The sequence below is a fragment of the Xiphias gladius genome, chromosome 10 (genome assembly GCF_016859285.1).
Source record: "Xiphias gladius isolate SHS-SW01 ecotype Sanya breed wild chromosome 10, ASM1685928v1, whole genome shotgun sequence".
Classification (NCBI taxonomy): Eukaryota; Metazoa; Chordata; class Actinopteri; order Istiophoriformes; family Xiphiidae; genus Xiphias; species Xiphias gladius.
Genome location: NC_053409.1, coordinates 4,985,564 through 5,009,415, shown reverse-complemented (window position 1 = coordinate 5,009,415; position 23,852 = coordinate 4,985,564). Strand labels below are relative to the sequence as shown.

Below are 23,852 nucleotides of genomic sequence, written 5' to 3'. Positions count from 1 at the left end.
ACACGTCCATCCTGGGACAGAATGATGCCAGCTCACTTCTTTGTCAACAAAGGAAGAAGGGGAACCAGATGGAGAGTTGTTTCTGTTGCCTCTAAAACAGCCGAAGCAACAACAGCTCAATAAGCAATGGCCCAGGATGGGGAAATGTGACTGAGACGGGCCCATGGACCTCTCTGACACCCAATTGTTTCCTGAGTTTCTGTGTCTGGCCTTCCGGGCCGGAAACTTTTGGGCACCCCCTAAAGGTAAGTTTGTATTTGTGTGTTTATGTGTGCATGCACACATAAACACACAATACACTGTACTGTAAGTTTGTGTGTTTTGGATGTGAGGGCGAGGTGGGATTGTTGGTGACGACGCAGGAAGTACACTGGCAAAATGCCTGTTGCTTTTTAAAGAGTGTGTAGGAAACGATAGGAGAGAAAGACACTGAGCTGCGTTGAACAATGCTGCTAACAGCTGGTCATGTTGACCACAGGCATTACAGTTTGTTCACAGAGGAGAGAAAGTAGTAACCCTGACCTTTGACCTCGCGAGACTCCACCAATATGATACTTTCTGTGGGGTCAACAGAGTCCAAATAATCACTAAATACTATGAAAGAACTGTTGTTTCGGCCCTGGGAACATTTAAACTGAACTTTTTATGTCATAGATTAAAGGACTGTAGTGAATCACCTAGTGTATGTAGGGCTACAAGACAGTTTTAAATAGGGTATGACCTTTTTTAATGTAGCCAGTTAGCCAGTAAGTAGGATCACATCATTCAAAGGAAAAATCAACCCCATAGTTTGCATTTTTTTTGGTTTTGTTTTAAGTGGCGTATATTTTGTTGCTGCTTTCTAACTGACTAAACATGGCATTGCATTCAGAATGTTCCAGCACCTACAATATCATAGATATATCAATACCATAAATTGATGTCAATTCCTAGAAAAACAAAAGATCAAAACGCAATGCAACAACAAAACTAAAAACACAACAATTACCAAACTCCATGGGAAATATCAAAAACTGATATACAGAAAAGTATCGAACTTCCTGATTTATGTATTTGTATAATGAGTGAATGAAATCAGTGAAATTTCACAACCTACATTAACATACTACAATCATGCAGTATACCATTAACCCAGTTGACATTTAGCAATACATAAATATATATATTATTAAGATATAACCACAAAAAAGATTTTTAGAAAAAGATGATCACATTTGTTTTCCAAATCTTTACCTAGCAACTACCACAATAGTTATATGAACGCATTTTGCGTACATTAATAAGTTGGAGTTTGACTTGCCATTACAGTTAAGCCTTATGTGTGTCTCCGAAGAACTACACAAACTGCGGTGAAAAAACATACCGTAATGTTCGGGTGGGTTTAAAGTAAAGCGAATGTGACCAGTGGTGGAAAAAAAACATATGTGAGAGCTGGGAGGAAGAAGAGGCAAAAGATCCAGCAGTCCACCTGAAAAAGTTCCTCTACTGCCCTCTGGTGAAAAAAAACATATCAATACACTTTTGTAAATACAAATAATAAAATAAAATTTTTTGTAAGTTTCACATTTTGGAATTAATATACTGTCTATAAAATTTCTATATTATTCCGTAATAGCATTTGATTTCTTATTTTCAAACAAATGCATCACACTGCTTTTATTTTGAAAAGTTCGACTAAGCTTTGACCCGGACGCAAACAAGAGTTATTATGCTAACGATGTGTCATCAGCACATCAGGACTACGGTGGGAACTGCAAATATTGTGAAAAATAAGATTAACAGACTAGTATTAATATTTACGTAGAGGAAAATTTTGAGACAAGTAAGTGATAATGTCTTTGTAAATAAGCTGTCATAAAGTAAACACGATAGCTGGACTTACAAACGGACTCCAACTGCTTAGCTACGTTGATCTTCCACAACTGGACTGTTAGCAATCAGGCTAACTGGCGGATTCCCTGTCCAACTGGGTTCTGACGGGACGGGAGAGAGATGTCCTGCAGCTTATGGGAGTTTTGTCGGGTCCAAGAGCTCAGAACGGTCCGGGACTACTTGTTCCACAGCCAGAAAACCGAGCCATTGGAGGAGAAGAATCAAACAGGTACCAAGGCTTGATGAAGAAGGCAAATGCATGTCTATAGCATGCTACAGCATAGTGTATAACTGTTCTAGGCACAGCAGTTCAGTTAGCTACCTCTGGAACTACTTAGTCATAGCTCTAATTTAAACAAAGCAATTGTTAACTAATCTAAGGACTATGCATATAGCTAGATTACGTTATAGCAAGGGTGGCTAAAGGTAGCAGGAATGGGTTCGTTTCGTCGGGAACTAAGCTTTCGTGTCTGGTTACAGTTTACAGATGGGAAACCGTCCTCTTAATTCATTGCAGTGTTTTGTAATCCGATACAAAGTAAACTCATGAGTATCTGAGATATACCTATAATGCATTTTATGTGATAATATAATATACAATGTAATATTGGCGGTTTTTGGTGACCTCACTAATGGCAAATTATTTAATAGTAAGGTTTTGTAAAGTGGATAATGGAGCTTCAGCTGTGCTCTGCCACACCAGCAAGATACAGAAAGAGTAATGGGAGAGATCTTCCATCCCTTCTGCCTATGAGTCATCCCACATGAGGCACCTGAATACATTATTGCAGGATGCTAACTAAAGACAACAGACATACACGGAAATACACAGAAATGACACTTGAAATTGTTGCAAAATGTCAATACTGATGCATGTAGACAGAAAGAATGTGTCATCACCTCAGTCTTTTAGCACAGTGACATTGACACGCACACACACTGCACCAAGGCACTTTGGCTAATGCATTATAAATGTCTCTGGCAACGGGATTTTGTCCTGGATTTTGCTATTTGTTCTGTCACTTTGTCTACCACCCTCTCTTGAATATTTTTAGGTTATCTACCTGAAGCACAACCTTTGTCAGCCCTTTTTATGCTTTGCATTTTTGTCTTCATGCATTTTTTAAGTTAAATCAGTTGCTTTGTGTCTCTATTTCTTGGAACTTATGGTCAGTCATTGTTGTGTTTGCTGTTTGATGGCCAGTACCAGAAGTGTGAATAACTTGACAGTATTCTTATTAAAATAAAGACTTCAAATGTAGTTTTCTTAATTATTGAGTTTATCTAATGATGTGTACCCTAGGAAACCAAGACTTGAATGAACCAATTTAGTCATATGTCCATGTTTCTTCACTTTTTCCTCAACAGATAATCAGCTGTCTTGGGACACGTCTGACTGGGAGACAGCATGGGATAGTGGCAACAACAAAGACGAGGAAGCCACTTCTGCCTTAACGGTATGTCTTATTTTTTTCTGTATTTCATTCTATATTCTTATTTTCTCATTTTTCACTTACAGTATTCAGAAGCAGGTGTCATTTGGTTTTGCAAAGTTGTCTGGGTTGCTAGCAAAGAGAATAATAATTAATAGTGTTTTATTATTGTTTTCTTAAACCATACAAATATTTCCTCTTTATCCCATAATTACCCTGTATTTCTTAAGCAAAGTCTCTCAATAATTTCATTTGTTTGACCCAATAGAACTAGCTGAATAGTTAAATCATACTGAATAAATTGACGAAAACAAAAGCCACAAATAACTTTCTCCAATATTTGATACTGACCTGAGGTTTAGTATGGGGTTATTGCTAACATTGTTTCCAAATTTAAAGGAAAGATCCCTTCCCACTGACATTCCCCTTTGCTCTGTAGGTGGAGGAAGAGACCATGGGGCAGAGTGGACCCTGGCTGCAGGACTGCATCGTGTCACTGTCGCCCTGCTCCGATCTGCTAGTGGTGGCTCGTGAACAGAAGGCGGTCTTTCTCTCAGGTCAGATATTCCAACACACACACATACTCATCTTTATCTCTGAGTACACAGTGGAGTCATATATTGCTTTTAATGCTCATTGATTCTTACAGCTAAGTGGCGTACAGATGATAGTGGCCGAGAGGAGATGAATCTGGCTGTGTCTTGGACTGGAACCCTCAGTGCTGAAGAAGGGTGAGAGAAAATTCAGTTAATATGAGAGGGAATAAGAATGCTGAAAAAACAGGAGACTTGATGACATGCAGTATATCTAAGGGCAAGTTATATGGGAAGATGACACTACATTGAAAGACAAAATAAAATAATCTTACAGGCAGGAATAAAAATGGAGTTTAGGATGACAAGGAAAACTACAGATTGGATCACGTTGAAAAGCGATAGTTGTTTGACAGTGGGAAACAAATGAAACATGAGATAATGAATGAGTGCAGTATTCTTAAGAGACAGAGAAGTTAGCTCAGTCATGCAGACTTTACACCTTGCTTTTTGTATGCTTTCTCTCTTCAGAGAGTGTGTAAGCAGCACTGTCTGTATCCCCCTGGCAAGCCAAAAGAGGTGAGAAATACCTATCTGGGTAGTAGAGGAGATGTCTGTGGAAGTGCCAAATGTTTGCATGTATGTATACATGTGATTTTAGTTTTATTTAACAGTGTATGTTTGTGTGTGCATTTCTAGGAGCTCCACAGGGCGACCTGACTGGACATGTGTAGTAGTGGGTTTCACCTCTGGCTATGTCCGCTTCTACACAGAGGTACCTCATCAGACTTCAGTACAGTCTTATCTCTCCTTTTTGTACTACTCTGTTATTGTACCCTGTGTAACAAGTGACTTATACAGATAGTCAGCAGAAAAAGAAACCAGGAAACCATTCAGTTCAGTCTTTAAATAGTCAGGACTGAAAGCATCAAATATCATACTGATTGTGTCTCATCAGAATGGGGTTCTGCTCCTGGCCCAGCTGCTGCATGAGGACCCTGTATTGAGACTAAAATGTCGCACATATGAGATCCCTCGTCATCCTGGAGTAACTGAGCAGGTAATGTACGCTCCGGATGCTGCTGTCGGAGCTGTGTACAAGAGTTATGTTCATTTTTAAAGAAATAGTTCAATATTTTAGAAAATAGGCTTATTTGCTGTCTTGGGGAGAGTTAGATGAGAAGCTCGATATCATTCTCTAACCTGTGCGTTAAATGAAGCTATCACCAGCAGCCAGCTAGTATAGCTTAGCACAGCCTAGTAATGTCGTGGTGATGACAGGAAATAGCCTTGACATAGTCTGGCCTCTAAATTGTGTTGTTTTGACTTTGTTTTTGTTTTTTGTTTTTTTGTTTTTTTGCATGTATGAATTAAAGAAATCAGATATAACATGTTAATTAAACAGACTATATAGCGCTTTTCTAGTCTTATCAACTAGTCAATGCGCTTTATACTGCATGACACATTTACCCATTCATGCCCACATTCATACAGCACTTTTCTATACATATAGCGCTTTCTATACATACACACACAAACACTCACACACCCACAATACATCGGAGGCAGTTTGGGGTTCAATATCTTGCCCAAGAACACTTCGCCTGGAGGAGCCATGGATTGAACTACCAACCTTCCAGTTAGTGGAAGACCCGCTCTACTTCCTGAGCCACAGTTGTCCCCATTAGTGACCTTTAGAGGTGCTGGTAGGTCAGTTTTGTTACCTGTGGACAGACCAAAGCTATCTGTTTCCCCTCTATTTCTGGTCTTCGTGCTTAACTAAGATAACTGGCTGCTGGCGGAGACTTCATCTTTACTGTACACACTTGAGAATAGTTTTAATCCTCTCATCTAATTCTCAGCCTGACAGCAAATAAGTGTATATCCCAAAAAAGTCAAACTATTCCTTTAACTATATGATTATTGAGTGTGGAGGTTAATTCTTCAGTTATGTGTGAAAAAACTCGACACTCAAGGTTCATTTACTAGCCTTTTGTGGAGCTTTCAACATTATCCCACCATGGTCTTTAGCAAATGTGTGTTTATTGATTAAATCCATCACAGCTTGAGGAGTTGAGCATCCTCTACCCTGCTGCTATGGTCACCATCGATGGCTTCAGCCTCTTTCAGTCTCTGCGTGCCTGCAGGAACCAGGTGGCGAGAGGTAATATGTGTGTGTGCATGCGCAAGGGTGTATTTGTGTGTACATGCTTGTCTGTATCCATTATAGGAGTTGGTTCTAGTTTTAAATGTTAAAGTGTTAACAGATTTTATTTTTTTTTTCAATTTCTGGCTGTTTGGATAGTGTTAGCTACTAGTCATTCAGGTACTAAGGAGACATGCACTTCCTTACGCTGTACTACTACCATCACACACATATTCACACAACACCCTTATGCAGCCTTTAGAAGTTTAGTAGCCGAGCTTCAGCTGGGTTTCTTTGAGCCTCTAGTAGTACTCTGTGTGTGTGGGTATGTGTGCGCCTACGCTACTCATTAAATGCTTTGTGGCTAAAGGCAGTCTTTGTTACTATTAAAGGACAGTGATACAGTTTTAAATTGAGCTAAATAAAAGCCATGCCTTCTAGCTGAAAGCAACCGATAGATAATGAAATCCCTTGTAAAAATTTGTTAATGCTCTCTTTTATTGAGTTTGTTGCTTTTTATGTCATCATCTGCTCTTTGCATCCCTGTTCATCCAGCTGCAGCCGCAGGTAGTGATGTGATCCTGCCTCCTCCCCTGGCCTATAAGAAGTGGGGTCTGCAGGACATGGACACCATTGTGGACCACAGTAGTGTTGGTAAGAGACTGTTTCTGAAATAATAATTGTAATAGTGTTTTTCGTTCATATTTGTAGTTGATTGCCTTATGATGGATTTACTGGTTATGGCTTATTGCCCTTTGATTTATGACTCCATCACAAGGTTGCAGTGATTTGTGGTGATTCTCAATTGGTTTTTACAGCATTTTTCATTGCAGATATAACTTTCTCATAAAATTCACAGTATTTTCACAACAAATGTGATCTTCTTAGCGAAGCAGCAAACACGATTTATTTATCATTCTGTAGGTATTATAATGAAGAAAGAGTAAAAATTCACCACAGATTTGTCAAATGCTGGAAAACGTCTGTCATTTAATATTTAAAATTGAAGGAATGATTGACTTTCACAGGAAGGCACCATATTGTTTTGTCAATAATATAATTTTCTTTTCACACACCTCTGTTCAACCTGTCTCTGTCCAACCATGCTGTCTCTCTCTGTTGTTCCATTCTTCCTCCTGTTAGGCATTATGACGCTGTGTGTGTTTGACCAGATGAAGAATGCATCTATCCTGGGAGGGTTTAATGCTTCAGTCAAGGGCAGCCCCCCTGCCATGAGCCAGTATGTCACTGTGGGAGGAGGGCCTTACACAGGCTTTTACTATGCTATAGAGGTGTGTGTGTCAAACTGACAGTCAAATTACATTACGTACAAATGTCCTGTAAAAGATGGGTGGGAGGCGTAATGTAAGAGTGTGTGAAAGAATGAACTTTTAAGATTTTTAATAAATGTGGCTGTTCCTTGGGTTCCTCTGTCGATTTGTAGGGAAGCTCCCAGCCTCTTCTCTCTCACGTGGCTCTTGCTGTGGCTAGTAAACTCACCTCAGCCCTCTTCAGTGCTGCCAGGTATGTCTGTGTGTGTCTGTGTGTGTCTGTGTGTGTCTGTGTGTGTGTGTGTGTGTGTGTGTGTGTGTGTGTGTGTGTGTGTGTGTGTGTGTGTGTGTGTGTGTGTGTGTGTGTGTGTGTGCTTCTGTGTGTGTGCTTCTGTGCGTGTGCTTCTGTGCGTGTGTATAAGCAAGAATAACACTTTTTTAAAACATAATCCTGAAGTCATTAAGGCCAACAATTCAATAAAAGTCAAAGATACAAGTTTAAGTGAAAGGAGTAATAATACCAGTGGAGCAGGACAACTCTAACAACTTCATTTCAATCTTTCGATGAATTGATCAAAAGACAAATAGGGTTGTTAATTAATTCCTGTCAGACACACACTCTTGGGGACTGAATGCTGCACTGTTGACTCTTCTACTGCTGTAACAACAAAAAGCAGCCCAATCACTAATCTGAATTATAGCCTGTTCTCTTCTCAGTGCCATCTTAATCCATACATGGAGGTTGTTTGCTTTCATCCTCCCTTGAGTCTCCTTTCACCCTCTTTCTAGTGTATGTTTTCCCTCACCCACCTCTTACCTTTATTAACTTTTATATACTCTAATCTCCCTCAATCTTTCTTTTTACTTGGACTCATCATTTTATTTGTCTCGTGTTCGCTTTCTCTGTCATCCCCCCTGTCTTCCTCTCAGTGGATGGCTAGGTTGGAACAAGAACAGGAATGAAGAGGAGGCTCTTCAGAAACAGAAGCCCAAGGTAGAGCCTGCAACGCCCTTAGGAATCAGGTACCAATCATGATATCTCAACAAAAATGCAGCAGTCATTGATTGTGCCCCTATCTATACTGGCAATATGAAACTTGATGTCCTTCCCTTGTCCTATCTCTTAAACCTCAACTCTCTCTTCCAGATTTGGGCTCCCCGACTCTCGTCGCCACGGAGAGTCCATCTGTTTGTCCCCTTGCAACACGCTGGCTGGAGTGACAGATGACTTTGGTCGAGTCACACTGCTGGACCTGGCCAGGGGCATTGCCATCCGCATGTGGAAAGGTGAGGGGAAAGTAGAGTGATAAGAAATAGGACTAAGAATAAATAATATAGAGGTTTTGTAAAGGGATCTTTGTAAAGAATTGAGTTGGTTAAGCATTGAGCTGTGAAGGTCGAGCTTTTATATCTGTTAAAACTCCCTTTGGCTTGTCTCTAACTTTATGTTAAAAATGAAACATGTCGTAGGTATTCATGTGCTGAGATCACAAAACGCTGAACCCTTACATGCTGTCTATCAAACATTCATATCATCTGTTTCTTCTTTAAAGGATGCCAAGCCATGCATTCAGCTTAAGCGTTGTTTACTGTGTCCCTGTCATGTAAAAATAACTATTCATTAATTTAACTTAACTGTAGGATACCGAGACGCTCAGCTGGGTTGGCTGCAGGTTCCAGAGGAGCGAGGTGAAAGGGAGTTCTCCCCCTCTGCTTCCCTCCCCAGACGGCATGCTCTGTTCTTGGTTATCTATGCCCCCCGCAGGGGAATTCTGGAGGTGTGGGGGATGCAACAGGGGCCTCGAGTTGGAGCTTTCACTGTGGGTAAACACTGCAGGTATGCACAATGCACTCTCCAAATGAAACAGTAAACTTTTTCTTACATCTGTTTCTTAGTGTCAGGAGAATCACAAACATGTAAGTTATATGCATAAAATATCATCTTGTGTGCCTGTGTGTGTGTGTGTGTGTGTGTTTTGCGTGTGTGTGTGTGTGTGTGTGTGTGTGTGCGCGTGTGTGTGCATGCACTTTCAGGTTGCTATATGCTGGCTACCGTCTGATGGGGGTGAACAGTGTGACCAGTCAGGGCTGGCAGCTCCACACCCAGCAGGTATGTCTGCTGGATCCCATCACAGGAGTACTGAGGACAGTGAACATCCCCTTTCACCTGGCCCTCAGGTTTGTACACAGATGGAGAATCACACACATACGTTAATCTGAAAAATGTAGATGATCTGTTTGTCGTGCAGGCATTTTCAGAATTACACTAAATTGCTTTCCTGGTGAGAGTAGGATGAGAAGATTGATACTCTCCCAGTAAAAAAAAAAAAAAAAAAAAAAAAAATATATATATATATATATATATTATATATTATATATATTTATACCATATATATTTTACCATATATATATATATATATATATATATATATATAATATATAAAGCTATAGCCAGCAGCAAGTCAGCTTAGCTTAACATAAAGACTTGAAACGGGGAAACGCTAGCCTGGCTCTGTCCAAAGGTAACACTAGAGACCATCTTGCGATGGGATCACACCAGCCGCGACACTTGTCAACATGTTGACATTCCGACCCATGAGAACTCATGAGAACTACTACATTATTACATGAGGACTCAGTACTCATGGGTCAGACCACGGCCACCTTCAAACTTGGCCTTCTTTTTGATCGCAACTACGCACCTGTAAAGTTTCATGACTGCATCATGTATGGTTGTGAAGCTTTCGTAGTGACAAAATCTGTCCACAGAAAAACAGACAGACAGAGAGACATATAAACACATACCAGAGTACTCAAAACCTTCCCGCTACAGTAGGTGTCTCCAGGACTGCAATTTGCCATGATGGTACATACACAAACAGGCTCACAAGGTGAAAACAATCCCAGCCACACTGTCGCAGCTGATAAAAATCCACCAACTAGCGCGTAAAGCTCAGTAATTCAAGAGAAGCAAACATATAAAGGGCGGTCCAGCCACATATTAGGTTTTGACCCATTCTTTTTATACTAAAACTTAGATTTGTTCATTAAATATTTAGGTTTTGGTTCTTGTATAAAGGAATAGCAGTTGTAGTAATATCTTTATTGTATACCTCAACTATAGATACATATTACTTTTTTTAGCCCGATTAAAATCATGCTAAAGGATGTTAAGGGAAGGGAATTTATGGCAACTGGACTGTCATCATTCACAGCCAAAGTTTTCAACCACAGCTTCAAAAGAAAAACATTCAGCTCCAGACACAAATTTTAGGCTACAATATCCTGTCTCCAGTCTACAATTTATTAAAGACATCATTTTATTGAAGGATGCCAACAATCCATGCAAACGCCATCTTTCTGTGTCCTTTCCATTTCAGTGACAAGAAGAGTGAGCGAGCCAAAGATATGCACCTGTTAAAGAGACTGACTACTATACTAAGGAGCAGAGAGGTGGAGCCTGGTAAGAGATACAAGAGTGAGACCTGAATGGAGATATAGATATAACTGGGGTTAGATTAAAGAGGTTTGCATTTTTCTCCCGCTATGTGTTTACTCACCTTTTCTTTACAGATATTTTGGAGAGTGAAGCCAAAGGTCTGCTGCTTGATATTAAACACCCTGCCATCAAGAAGCAGGTAGGACTAAAGATCAGTACACATTCCTTTGCATACTGTTAGATGTGTATAGTGTGTTCAGCATCAAAATTCTAACTGGAGCCTTTGCATTTCTTTATAGGCTCTGGAGTCTTTGCTGTCAAATAAGAATGCTCCTGTCTCTTGTCTTACTAACATCACATGCACCTTATATGACACTCTGAAGCAACAAGGTACGTATCAGTTCACTGGTAAGAGATAATATATTGTTGAGTCTTTTTTTAAGATGTAATATTAAAACAAAACTGTCATGAACTGTTTGCCAAATTACTTTTTTCAGCTAAATGTATGAAATGTTAGGTAAATTTAAAATTGTCTGTGGTACATACGGTCAAAAGGTTTTTTCTCTTTATTTATGGTGGTTAATTTCTGCATTACAGACCCCGAAGAAGTGGATACAGCATTACTTCAGCTCTGCTCCTCACAGCTGAAACTGCTACAGCTCTACACTGATATCCAGCAGCTGCACTCTGCTGCAGACATAGAGGCCTGTTCTGAAAATGTGAGTACACATACAAACACACACACACAAACTGTTATAAAACATAATATAACACAGCTTAACTAAAGGTTTATGTTAAATTTTCCAATTAGGTCAGTTTTGCACTTGGGTTAACCTTAAATTTCATTATTATTCCTCCTAATTCTATGAAATGCAAATGTAGTTGTGCTCCAATTTATATATTCTCCCCACCCAGCAGGACTCCCTAGAAGGCATGAAAGATGAATTGTCCCGTGTTGGCCCCATTTTGCAACGCTACGCCCAGCTCACTTCGAGACCCAGTGTTTCTTTTGCCGAGGACTCACCTGACTCACCCCTGGCTGTCCAAGCCTTTCTCTCCCAGATGGAGTGCACTGAGGATGGAGAGTTGAAGGTGATCCACGGGGCTGAAACAGAATGGAACCAGCTAGGTATGGCAACATAAGTATGTAAATTCTATGCCTTGACTTTTCCCTAATTACCTTGGTAGATACGCACACCAGGTACTTTATTAGGAGCACCTATACACCTGCTTATTCATGCAATTTATCTAATCAGCCAATCATGTGGCAGCAGTGCAATTGATAAAATCATGCAGATACAGGTCAGAAGCTTCAGTTAATGTTCACATCAAACATCAGAATGCGGAAAAAAATTGATCTCAGTGACTTTGATGGTGGCATGATTGTTGGTGCCAGACATGCTGGTTTGAGTATTTCCGAAACTGCTGATCTCCTGGGATTTTCATGATCAACAGTCTCTAGAGTTTACTCACAATGTTGTGAAAAACACAAAAACATCCAGGGAACAGCAGTTCTGTGGATGGAAACCCTATGTTAAGGAGAGATATCAGAGGAGAATGGCCAGACTGGTTGGAACTGAAAGAAAGGCTGCAGTAACTCAGATTATCACTCTTTACAACTGTCATGAGCAGAAAATAATCTAAGAAGGCACAACACGTCGAACCTTGGGGCAGATGGGCTACAGCAGCAGAAGACCGTGTTAGGTTCCTCTCCTGTCAGCCAAAAAAGGACATCCGAGGCTGCTGTGGGCACAGGCTTTCAAAACTGCACAGTTGAAGACTGGAAAAATGTAGGCTGGTCTGAGGAATCTGGATTTCTGCTTAGGCAAACAGATGGTAGGGTCAGAGTTTGGAATCAGTAACATGAATCCATGGACCCAACCTGCCCTGTGTCAACAGTCCACCAACATGCCAGTGGTGGTGGTTTATTGGTGTGAGGAATATTTTCTTGGCACACTTTGGGCTCCTTAATGCCATTCAGTCATCATTTGAATGCCACAGCCTAACTGAGTGTTGATGCTGACCATGTGCCTCCCTTTATGGCCACAATTAAGTGCTCATTGAGTGTACTTTACCATGGTGCAATCAAAATGAATAATGTACCATTTTGTACATTAATTGTGATACCAAACCAAAGCCAAGTGCAGACTACAAGACTTCCAGAGTCTGAGATGCTGTGCTGCTCACACCACACAACATTTTTTCCCCAGACTGAAGTCATGTTGACATGAGGGTGCACAGACTACACAACTGATCTCAGATGAGGTGCACTGATTACAAGTTTATTCCACTGGACGATCAAGTCACTGTGATATTTAGTGAACATGTTAGAAGTCATGCTGCGGAGATTGCACCAGTTTTCCAGGTGCAGACGTGATGCATTCTGTGCCAGACACGTGTTGTATATTTATTATATGGGCAGGTGTAAAAATAGCATGGGTGAGTATTTGCACAAGCCACAAGGAGGGTTATGGAAGAGAAAATAAACACAAATTAACCTTTAATATAAAGAAATATCAGTGACTTCAGACATGGAGTGAGCACACCACACAAATCCAGACTGAGGACTTTGCTCTTGTGTGTCTTTGCAGGGAACTTTCTTTTCTGGGGTTGTCTGTGTGGAAAAAGCCCACTCTGTAAAGTCTGTGACACACTACAGCAGGCTGGCATCAGTCCACAGCAGCTACTGGTAAGATGGCGGAAAAGACTGATTTGATGGAATAGGTTTTGCTAATAGAGGTAAAAAGTGCTCTAGTGTAGGTGTATGAAATATTCAATTAAATTAAGAGTTAGTCGCCATAATAATCAAAACCCCAATCCTGTCACTTAAAAGAATAGACATCAGTAATTTACAGTGATATCCCATATAGCTTATTACCCTTGTTACAAAAGTTTACCACAGGAAAAAAACACAATTCATCAATTCACCCTGATAAATCTACTGTTATTGTACAGAAACCAAATAAAAATTAGAATAATTTCAAAGCAATCAAATTCAATCAAATAATTGTTATCGAAACTCATACTCCTAACCTTCTGGTGAGGCCATTTTACCCAATTAATTGGTTAGTTCAATAATGGATATTGCATGGTAATTTAAGGAAACAGAAATGAACCACATTTAAATTCAGAGTTCGAGTGCAAGCTAAAATGTCCCTTAAGTAATTTCAATTAGTGAGATTGGTGTGATGTGTGTGTGTGAATGAGTGGGAAGGGGTTAGGTTCAGTGGATGGCTGTCCAAAAAGGCAGTGTGCAGGGTAAAGGCAGCAAAATAGGTTGAATTTGGTTGAGGGGTAGAGGGTTGCAGAGGGGAGAGTATGAAAAGCCAGTAGAGTTAAAGGCAGGGAGACTTATCATTTAGCTTAACTTTCTAGAGATCCAACCTAGATAAGAAAACAGCTACATCGGAGCAGATCAGAGAGAGGATAGACCAACTTCCATCCAAACCCTCTCCAGGGATCAGCACACTTCCTCAACACTTGGTTCTTCAGGGAGGTCCAGGAAAAATCCAGCACAACTGTGATGCTTTTTACTTGTATGTACTTCGCTACTTTTCTTTCAGACAGGGTAAATCACCAGAAATTTGATAAAAACATTTAGTCATCTCCTCCTTTTGCCACTCTTAACCCTTTCTCTGTTCTCCCCCATGATGCTTTTGTTACTTTTTCCCTTACCCCAGCTCACAAGTGTGCCTCATTTATTTCCTCACTTTCCCCACCTTCCTTTCCATCTGGGCTCTGAAGGACTATGCTGCTCTTTTCCTTTCGCCCTTTCCCCTTTCCTCTCTACCACATAGTGGTTGGGGGTTAATAGATGCAAATGTCGGAGAGGAAAGGAAAGTAGACAAATGTAATGATACATAGTTTTTGTTATCTCATAATTAGAATTCTGTTTGGAGCATCTATCTTCACATTGCCTTCTTTTTTTCATGATGGAGACATTGCCCATAGCTGTAATAAAAACATAGATGTAAAAGAATGGGACTGACTGCGATATAAAACATATTTTATAATTTTTTAGCAAAACCACCATTCTAAATAAATTGAATTATTTTTCTTTTCTTTTTTCTCTCTAATATTTCATTTTTACATTTCCTGTTTCTCTTTCCATCAGTCTTTGCTTCTGAACGTGTGGTTGCAAAGGGAAAAGGAAGTGCTACAGAAACTGGAAACTGTTAGAAACCTACGCACACTGCTCATCGCCCTCAGTAACATGAAAGGTATGTATTCTTGTCCTGTGTGTGCTAGCCTTGTTGCATGTGTGACTATAATGGAGGACACATCAAGTCTCAGTTTGGTTTGGCTACAATTCATTGCAACCCATGAAAGTCAATAAAAAAAAAGGATGAGAAGAGAGTTACCACTTATTTGTTGTCTCCTCAGGTGCAGTTGAGGAGTCGTGGGACCCCCAGTCTGTCTCCCCCTGGTGGCAGCAAGTTCGCTCAACATGTATCCAGTCTCACAATGCTGCTGCTGCTCTGCTGGCTGCCCTCGTTGCTCACAGTGCTGCTAAGGCTAGAATCACCAGCCAGGCTGACAGCAAGGTAGAGAAGTCTCATAAACAAACACACACACACACACACACACACACACACACACACACACACACACACACACACACATACATGAGTGCCCCCATTAGGCAAAAAAAGGAAAACCCCCCTTCTAAAATCATTCAGCACTACAACCACACTCACAGGCTTGGTCTGTTGTATGTTTTTGTGTGTCTGTGAAAGTTGCAGTCAGAGTGGGAGGCGGTGTCCCTGGAGCTCGAACAGTGGGTGGTGTGTGTTCACCAGCTGGAGGATGTACTAGTGCTGCAGACGCTGCTGTTGGTGCCTCCTCCTCAGGGAGCAGCAGGGAGTGCTGCTGCACAGTGCTCTATCAAAACACTGTTGGAGGGAGGCACTGGTAGGTTATAAACAAGAATGTCCGCAGAAATGTTTCATGTTGTCTTACTTTCTTGTTAGCGCTTATCTGTCTGCTTCTTGGGCCCATCACCAAGGGGCATTAGGGTGCAATGCCTCACCATGTTGCATCGCATGCCGACTCTGTGCTGTCAGTGTAGTTATCTTGATTTCTTGCTAACTATGCCTGTTATTGTTTTGCTGCTATAATGTCACGATGCTGTCAAGATGTGATTTACTATGTTGCAAGTGCATTATGAACGTTTTTTGCACAAAAATGAAACTAGATGTAACCAATGCTGTGGTTTTGCTGGCTAAATTGCAAATACATTGAATGCAATGGTTTAGTAAGAAAATCACATGCAACATGTGCAGCAGCCTCTCACAAAAATTAAATGAAAAAAAAATCTATTCCTGAATTCTTGAATTCTAAATATTAATATTATTTAAATGAAATGGAATATCATGAGTGCTGCCTTTTATTTCAAATTATTGTTTTTGAAGATCTGAATGCAAAAAATAAAAAAAGGGTTGCCCGGGGAAGTCAGATGCCCATCAAAGAAATTGTCCCTGGCAACATGGCTGCTGCTTCTGTCTTATTTATTTCTGACTTGATAGTTGAAAGTCCTTCACTTCCTTTCTGTTCCTTACTCCTTTCCTTTCTTCTTTGTTTAGTGTCCATATTCTGTTTCTGGCTATATAAGACATTCTCTTATATTTTTATTTTTTACTTTTCAAATATATCTTTAAAGGTGGCATTGCCGACAGTGTCTCCAAGTGGGTGTTCAGGCACAACTTGACCCCTAAGCGACTGAAGGAAATTCTCCAAAAGAGAGAAGACGAAGATGCAGATGACAAACTAGAGCAGAAGGCAGGAGAAGAAGGAAATGAAGAAAAGGAGCAGAGCCAAGAGGAAAAAGACAGGACAGCAGGTCAGGACTAAGAAACATCTTGCAGCTGGTATGAAGTCTAGGAAAAGATGTTGGCCTTTGACATACATAAATTTGGATATTAAATGAAACATTGGCTCACACGTTAAACAACTTTAACTGTGCTCTAACTGTTAATCTTGTTTATAACCTTTGTAAATTCGTACAGACTTCTTTGACCAATGTAATGACTGAACAGTACGTGCTATTTCATGGAACCTATTTATACACTGAAGTCACATCTAAGTCGAATACTGTCCACTCTTTCTCCAGAGCTGTTGGTGGCAGTGTGCCAGCGGTTCCCACACTCCCTCTCACCTGACCTGCTCTTCGCCAACTGCTGCTGGGAATACGTAGTGCAATGGAACAAAGACCCAGAGGTGCACATACACAAAAACATATTGTACAGTGTATGAACTAACATTTGGATATGTTTTTGTATTTTATTTGTATTTATTTTTTACTTATGATAAATATAGTTCAAAAGAAGTGCGGCAGCCATTAAATGGTTAAAAATCTATTTTATCTTACTGTTGGATTGTTATTTCTGTTAATTTGGTGTATATTATCCTTACTTGCTTCAACAAGCTAGTTTCCCCAAATGGGAAAGGAAGGTTTTCATAAGTCCAAAGTACAAGGATGACTAAGAATCAATCAACTTTGTTCCTAAATCTGGACTCACACCTCTTCTCTTCCTAGGAGGGTCAATGTTTGTCCTGGGCTGTGGAACATTTGAAGTTGGTCTCCAGTCCACATATCCAACTAGGTTAGTGGCTTTTTTTTACATGTTTGCAAAAGTTTTTATTTAACAATATGTTTAATCGATCTAATATTATGTTTTTATCTATAATTTTGAAGGAATTTGTGTGGTTTTCTTCAGGTATGCTTAAACTAACAGTTCAAATTTGAACTCAGAGTCAGAGTAATATGTTACCAGTTGTCACATCATTGAGTTTGTAAAGAAGAACCTTACTTAAGTGATAGTTATTAGTGTGTCATTGGACTTCCTCAAAGGACTGAATCTTTCTCACAGGTATTTCTACAATGATGTGGAGTACATTCATTGTCAAACGATTCTCAGCAGCAGCATTCCTCATGGAGAAGGTAAATCATGCACATACAGTATCCAGTATGACTGTTAATCTGTTGGAAGGCGTTGTTGAGTCTGTGAGGCAATATATAAAATGTTTGCACTTGTTTTTCCTAGGTGGGGAAAGCACCCAAAGATCGTTTATGTCGACGGGTAAGTAGGTGTTTCAGTGCAGATTCTAAAATATGATCCTAGATTAAAATATATGATGCCAGTTTTGATATTTGATAGAATTACTTATTCCTCATTACGATTATTTCAGATTTAAAGTATTGCAATAACTGCATAAGGCTGAATACCAGTACATTAAGGCCATGTGTATTGGTGTGCAGGATGTCGGGATGGGAGACAAAGCCATGACGTCTTTCCTGGGCTGCTGTGTCCAGTTGCTGCAGATCCTCATGGAGGTGACTGGAGTATTGGTTAAGAATCAGTCCCCTTTCTCTTTTATAAATTACTATGTAAGTAAAAAGATTCAAGAAAAAAGCATGGAGAATGGCCTTGCATAAATCCAGCACAAATTATCATCATTGAAGTGTGGCCAACAAAATTGGTTCTTTATGTTTCTTTCTTTCTTTTTTTTCCTTTTGAACTTTAAATCGAATAAGATTTGGGGCTTTTTATTGAGAATGCATTTGAAAGTGTGTTGGCCTTATCGACTTTCAGTGAAAGGAAGTGAGATTTATCATTGATATATAAATCAGTTTTTTAAAGTAAAGCTTATATTTGGTAAGTAAGATGTAATTGTCATTAATATCTGTCATTAATGCAGTTGATGCTCTATTTATTTATTTATTTATTTATTTATTTTTTAAAGTGCTCCTGCTGCTGCAACTATTGCTACAAATGTACTACTACTACTACTAATTAACTTCAAATCACTGTTACTACCACCACTTATGGTATTACTCCTGTGACTACCACTACTAAACCACACCTTAGTAGTGGTTGTGGTTTTGATATGCATTTAATTTATTAGACAGCTAGCTTACTTGAAGACCTCCTCCAGACATGTTTTAAGAAAAATAAAAAATAAAAAATATAAGGTCCTGGTTGAAATTATTGGCCCCTGGATTTAGTAGTAGATATAAGTACAAAATTTAAAATAACTTTAGAAATAAATTCAAATTAACCATTTTTGTATAACAACAATATTTAATAAAATGTCCAAAGTTACGGAACAACAACACCCAGAAAAAATGCTCTCCCATAGTGAAATAACTAAATTTAGACATGAAATGTATGCTTGACACATTTACTGGCACCCTTTGGATGAATTTAAATTAGTTCCTCAAAAAAAATAAAAAGCAAAAAATGACTCACCTGTGCTTAATTTTCACATGTTCACATGACCTGATTTAACCAATGAATGATGGTTTTACTTCATAAAAAGGGACTGATTGTTTCCAGTTTCTTTTTCACAATGGCAAAGACGAGAATTGTCTGAGAGCATTAGAAATGCTATTATCAAAAAACTTAACAATTACAAAGGCTACAAGGCAATCGCCAAAGATCTTGAAATCCTTGTTTCAACAGTTTGTAATGTTATCAAGAAGTTTCAAACTCATAAAACTGTTTATACAATTCCTGGATGTGGCGCTAGGAAGAAACTCAATGAGAGAAGTCTGCGAAAGTTGATACGGATTGTGGAAAGACCTTCAGGCTGACGTGGATCAATCTGGAGTGGTGGTTTCAGTCTGTACCTACACCACACACTAAAACCAAGTAGGGCTCATTTGGCGAAGGCCAAGGAGGACAACAAAAAAGGCACAAAAAAGCATGACTAATGTTTGCAAAAACTTTCATAGATAAGCCAAAGTCTTTCAGGGACAATGTTCTATGAAAAGATAAAACCAAAGTAGAGCTCTTGGGGAATGCAATGCATCATTTTGTTTATAGACGACGAAATGAAGCCCATAAGGAGAAGAACACCCTACCTACAGTAAAACATAGTGGAGGTTCTATCGGGCTGTGGGGCTTCTTTGCCACCTCTGGAACTGGAGCATTGAATGTATTGAAGGAATGATGAAATCAGAAGAGCAAAATGTGTTACCCAGTCAGAAAACTAGGTTTGAGGCGAAGGTCCTGGGTCTTTCAGCAGGACAAAAACCCACAGCACACATCTAGCAGCAAAAAAGAATGGTTGAAAAGAAAAGACGGACTGTTTTAAACTGGCGAGCAATGACTCTTGACCCAAATCCCATTGAAAACCTTTGGAGAGAGCTGAAATCTGCCATTGCAAAAAGGACTCCTGCAAACTTAAGAGCTTGGACACATATCAGTGGAAAAGTGGCAGAAACTACCAGCAGACAGGTGCAAGAAGCTTCTAGATGGCTACAAGAAACGTTTAGAGGCTGTCACTGCCAAAGGTTCTGCAACCAAATATTAGTGAAGGGTGCCAATAATTGTGTCTGTGGTACATTTTGTTTTTGTATTAATACACTAAGATGAAAGTTTTCTTTTTTAAATTTTTCTTTTGTTCAGTAACGTTAGACATTTTATTAAAATATTTTGAGTTTACAAAATCTGGTTAATTTGCATTTATTTCTGAAGATATTCTAAATTCTATACTGGAAATTCAGTGTCATGAATCATTTCAACCAGGACTGTATATTTTTTTCAATATATCTTAAAACATGACTGTAAATTGTGTCTTAGAATTATATCTACTCCTTCTCCCTCGTTGAAATATCCAGAATCTATGAATACACAAATATTGTTCATTTCAAAAAATTGTGGGCTGGACACAACTGGTTAACTGAAAAGTCCATTCTCAGTATATGTGACCTGGAGGTTTCAAGTTTCCACATCATTCATGCGTATTGGATGATTGGCTTCCAAACTAGTTGTCATGTCACAAAATCCCCATGTTAAACTGAGATTTAAGGTGAACACAGAGAAACTTTCCTCCCACAGCAGATGAATGTGAAAACAGCCTTCTAGTGTCAAACTGCACATACAAAGTTCATTCTATTGACCATGTTAATAACAAACTAAACTGAAAGTTGACATTATAGTGTAAGCGAGTCACCTGCTCTTTACAAGTACATAACACTCTCTTCTCACCATCTCTGTTCTTTTCGATGTAGGCGGACTCAGCGGTGGAGGAGGTGTCTGCTCCGGAGCTGTCTGTGGAGGAGGCGTGGTGCGGAGCAGAGGGCCCTGCCTCCATAGCTGAACTGGCCATTGAGCAGAGAGGTGTCCACTACCCCCTGGTCCAACACCACTGCCTGCTAGCCTCCCTGCTACATGCTACTATGACCTTCAGTCTGAAGGTCAAACCGCTCAGCCTGTTTGATCGCAAGGTGAGGAAACAGCACAAAGACACACACAGATATTTTTGTTGTCTGTGAAGGTACACCTGCCTAGGTCCACCAAAGTTCAGAACAAAGTCTGGGCTTGGCTTGTTTTTACACACAGGGACACAGGATTGATACTGACTGCTCTCTTAAAAATACAACACAATCCAGTCAGCCTTCAGGGGACATGTCACACTGTAACATTATAGTTTTTTTTCGTTGTTCTGTCTAAATAATGTACATCTTGTTATGTCTACAGACCACTTTGAATTCATTCTTATAATAATATATAATCCATGACCTTAAAATAGAGCTGTTGTTACTCAATAAATGTGGAAATAAATTTTAAAAACTAAGCTCTGTTGTCCAGATTCATTTGTACACCAATACATTTATATTTTTTCCAGGGTAAGAATGCTTTCTTCAGGGATCTGACAACAATCCAGCTGATGCCCAGTGGAGATATGGACCCAGGCCTGGTCTACCTACGACAAGAGGTGAGAAGTGGACTTAACTGCAGAGGATGAGAAGAAAACTATGAAAATTATTCTCCATACCCCTTGTCTCATCTGTTTTCCACATCCCCACTCTGTATCAGTTCCTCCTGCGGGTGCTGACTGGTTGGGTGCAGGCTATAGATGATCCTTCCAGCTCTGCCTCTGGGACCGGTTGCCCCCCTCTACCCTCTAGTGGCCCCAAGGCTGACTGGTGGCCCTCACTGTGTCTGGAGCTGGGCTCCCTGCTGCAGGTCAACCCTGACATCCTGCGACGGCACCTCGTCTGTGAGCTCTACAACCAAGGCCTGGACCTCCGGGCAGAAGAGGTAAGGGAATGTAAGGGAAAGGCAGTTTGTTTTTAATTTGCTGCAGATGGAAGCTAAAATTAGGATGATACTACTTCTGTTAAAAATTTTATGCTGATCATAGTGCTTGTAAAATCATACAATGTAGTTCTCTGTCCTGACTCCTCATGTTTGGTTTTGCATCCTGTCCTTCAGGTGATGTTAGAAGTGGAAGATAAGGAAGTGCTTGGCTCCCAGCTGTTGGTGCTGACAGGACAGAGGCTGAGCTACTCACTTCTCCACAGCCAGAGCCAGACTCAGGCTGCTATGGAGCTGCTGGCCCGCCTTCCCCCCACCCTCTGCACATGGCTCAAGGCTATGGTGAGACACCCAGCAACACACTGACCTCTGTCATCTAATGCACTAAAGGTATTTCAGTCAAAGTTTCTCAGAGACAAGATGCTCTTTTCCATAAATGCATTTACATATCCAGCATTTATCATCATTTTCAACCCTTGTCTTACAGTATTTACAAAGGTACCCTGAACCACATATCCTCAAATCAACATTACTGTAGCTAATAAAAGCTGGCAGAGCTGACCTATTACTGTAAAAATTAACCAGTATTTTACTGTGTTCTCACTCTAGACAATTTTTGACAGAAACCCATTTTCATCAAATGAATGTTGATATCACCTAATTCAAAGCTATACAGTTTTGCACTACAAGGTCCAGCTGCCTGTTTAACAATGCATAGAATATGATTCCTTTTTTCTTCTGCAGGACCCCAGTGAGCTGCGGTGCCCACTGGTCCCCCTGTACCAGACCAGCCGGCTGGTCGGTCGTCTCATTGAAATCCTGCCAGAGAACCACGCCCAGTACAGCCTGTCCCTGCATCTTCTGGAGGCCGTGGAGGCGCTCACTACTGAGGACTGACCCTGAGGGAGAGAGGGGATGGAGACAGGACCCCCCCCACCACCACCACCACCACCCTCCACCGCCATCCCTGACCCCTCAGGTACCACTTCAAGATTTGGATTGTGGTGAAGCCTACTCATATGCAGCATATAAGAGACTGTCATCAAAGAGAAAGATGATAAACAGCCTTCTCACACTCTTTCATCATTATTATTGAGGAGGTTTTGTTTTGCCACTCAACTTACGTTAATATGTTAAATTCATCCTCACAACTTAATTGTAGAACGCAGTGGTATACAGAGTGGGTATGTTAGGCTTTTAATTTTTTTAATCCATAATTTTTGCACGTTTAACATAAATTGAATACTTGTGTTAATGAAAAGTATTGTCAAAACAATAAGTAATAGACATGTTATTGAGGAATGGGGCCTGTATTTCTTTGCCACTTCGCCATCTTTTTCAATCTGTTTCACTTTAAAATCAGATGTCAGTGTGTGGGTGTCCTGTGTGCCATATCAGAGTTCATTTAACATTTCTCCTTTCTTTCCTCTAATGGACAAGAGATGTATCATAAAAAAAATATGGACCTTTATTTTTTATTTATATATGCAGACAGTACTGTACTAGCTGTGCCTGTACACCTCCTTTTCTGTAGTCCTATGTCCAGCTGCTCTCACTGGGCTAATCCAATGCAGAATAAAGAGGTTTCTGAAAAGCTTAGATGTTGTTTATATTGAGATAATGCAATGTTCCTGGCTGCTTGTTTCATTCTACTAACATTCAATCAAAACACATTCCAGATAAAACACCATTTATTTATAATTCAGAGACACTTCTTCCATATAACCTCATTTTTTTTGGAAAGTTTACAAGCAACAGGATGTATCATACAAAGCTAGGCATTCATGAAAACTCACCCATATTATCCTTTCTGGACCATAAATTCTCTACTGTTGTCACATAGTGACGCTCATTGTAGTGAATTCCTTTTCCATACATTTACACAATGAAAAAAAACAACAACATGAAATTAACTGAAAGGTATCATTTCTTGACTGAAAATCAAGTCAATGTATTCAATTCCTAAATGTAAACAGTCTTTCCAATTCTGTATCAGATTACTTGGTGGTACAGGAGCAAATGTATAACCGGCACATTCATGCCACAGACATGTGACTAGGACTAGCTTGGACATTTTGGTTTTAAGAGTTCTCTGACAGTTCCCTCATGCTGT

At 39.9% G+C, this 23,852-nt stretch overlaps 1 protein-coding gene across 6 annotated transcripts; it reads left to right on the top strand.

Annotated features, from left to right (window-relative positions):
• Positions 1–1,699: 1,699 nt before the first annotated feature.
• On the top strand, positions 1,700–23,419 carry rab3gap2 (RAB3 GTPase activating protein subunit 2 (non-catalytic)). 6 transcript variants are annotated; one of them, XM_040137802.1, is made up of 36 exons: positions 1,700–1,822; positions 1,904–2,101; positions 3,241–3,329; positions 3,745–3,862; positions 3,955–4,036; positions 4,370–4,417; positions 4,538–4,613; positions 4,797–4,898; positions 5,903–6,002; positions 6,540–6,638; positions 7,128–7,276; positions 7,429–7,508; positions 8,186–8,278; positions 8,403–8,542; positions 8,897–9,092; positions 9,290–9,433; positions 10,636–10,718; positions 10,829–10,893; positions 10,994–11,084; positions 11,292–11,413; positions 11,610–11,823; positions 13,286–13,383; positions 14,809–14,914; positions 15,078–15,238; positions 15,431–15,605; positions 16,354–16,533; positions 16,804–16,910; positions 17,230–17,296; positions 17,564–17,634; positions 17,738–17,773; positions 17,953–18,042; positions 20,710–20,925; positions 21,327–21,416; positions 21,518–21,742; positions 21,917–22,081; positions 22,484–23,419. In XM_040137802.1, the coding sequence occupies exons 2-36, from the start codon at positions 1,993–1,995 to the stop codon at positions 22,634–22,636; spliced, it is 4,140 nt and encodes a 1,379-aa protein (XP_039993736.1). In that variant the 5' UTR covers positions 1,700–1,822; positions 1,904–1,992; the 3' UTR covers positions 22,637–23,419. The 6 variants fall into 6 exon arrangements, with proteins under 6 accessions (XP_039993736.1, XP_039993737.1, XP_039993738.1 ...); XM_040137803.1 differs by having other exon boundaries at positions 1,700–2,101; positions 11,613–11,823; XM_040137804.1 differs by having other exon boundaries at positions 1,700–2,101; positions 15,437–15,605.
• Positions 23,420–23,852: the final 433 nt, after the last annotated feature.

Coding starts and splice junctions, on each gene's coding strand:
- rab3gap2 (XM_040137802.1), top strand. CDS start 1,993: ATGTCCTGCAGCTTATGGGAGTTTTGTCGGGTCCAAGAGCTCAGAACG. Junction 3,330..3,744: donor AAGCCACTTCTGCCTTAACG/GTATGTCTTATT, acceptor TTTGCTCTGTAG/GTGGAGGAAGAGACCATGGG. Junction 16,911..17,229: donor AATGGAACAAAGACCCAGAG/GTGCACATACAC, acceptor TTCTCTTCCTAG/GAGGGTCAATGTTTGTCCTG.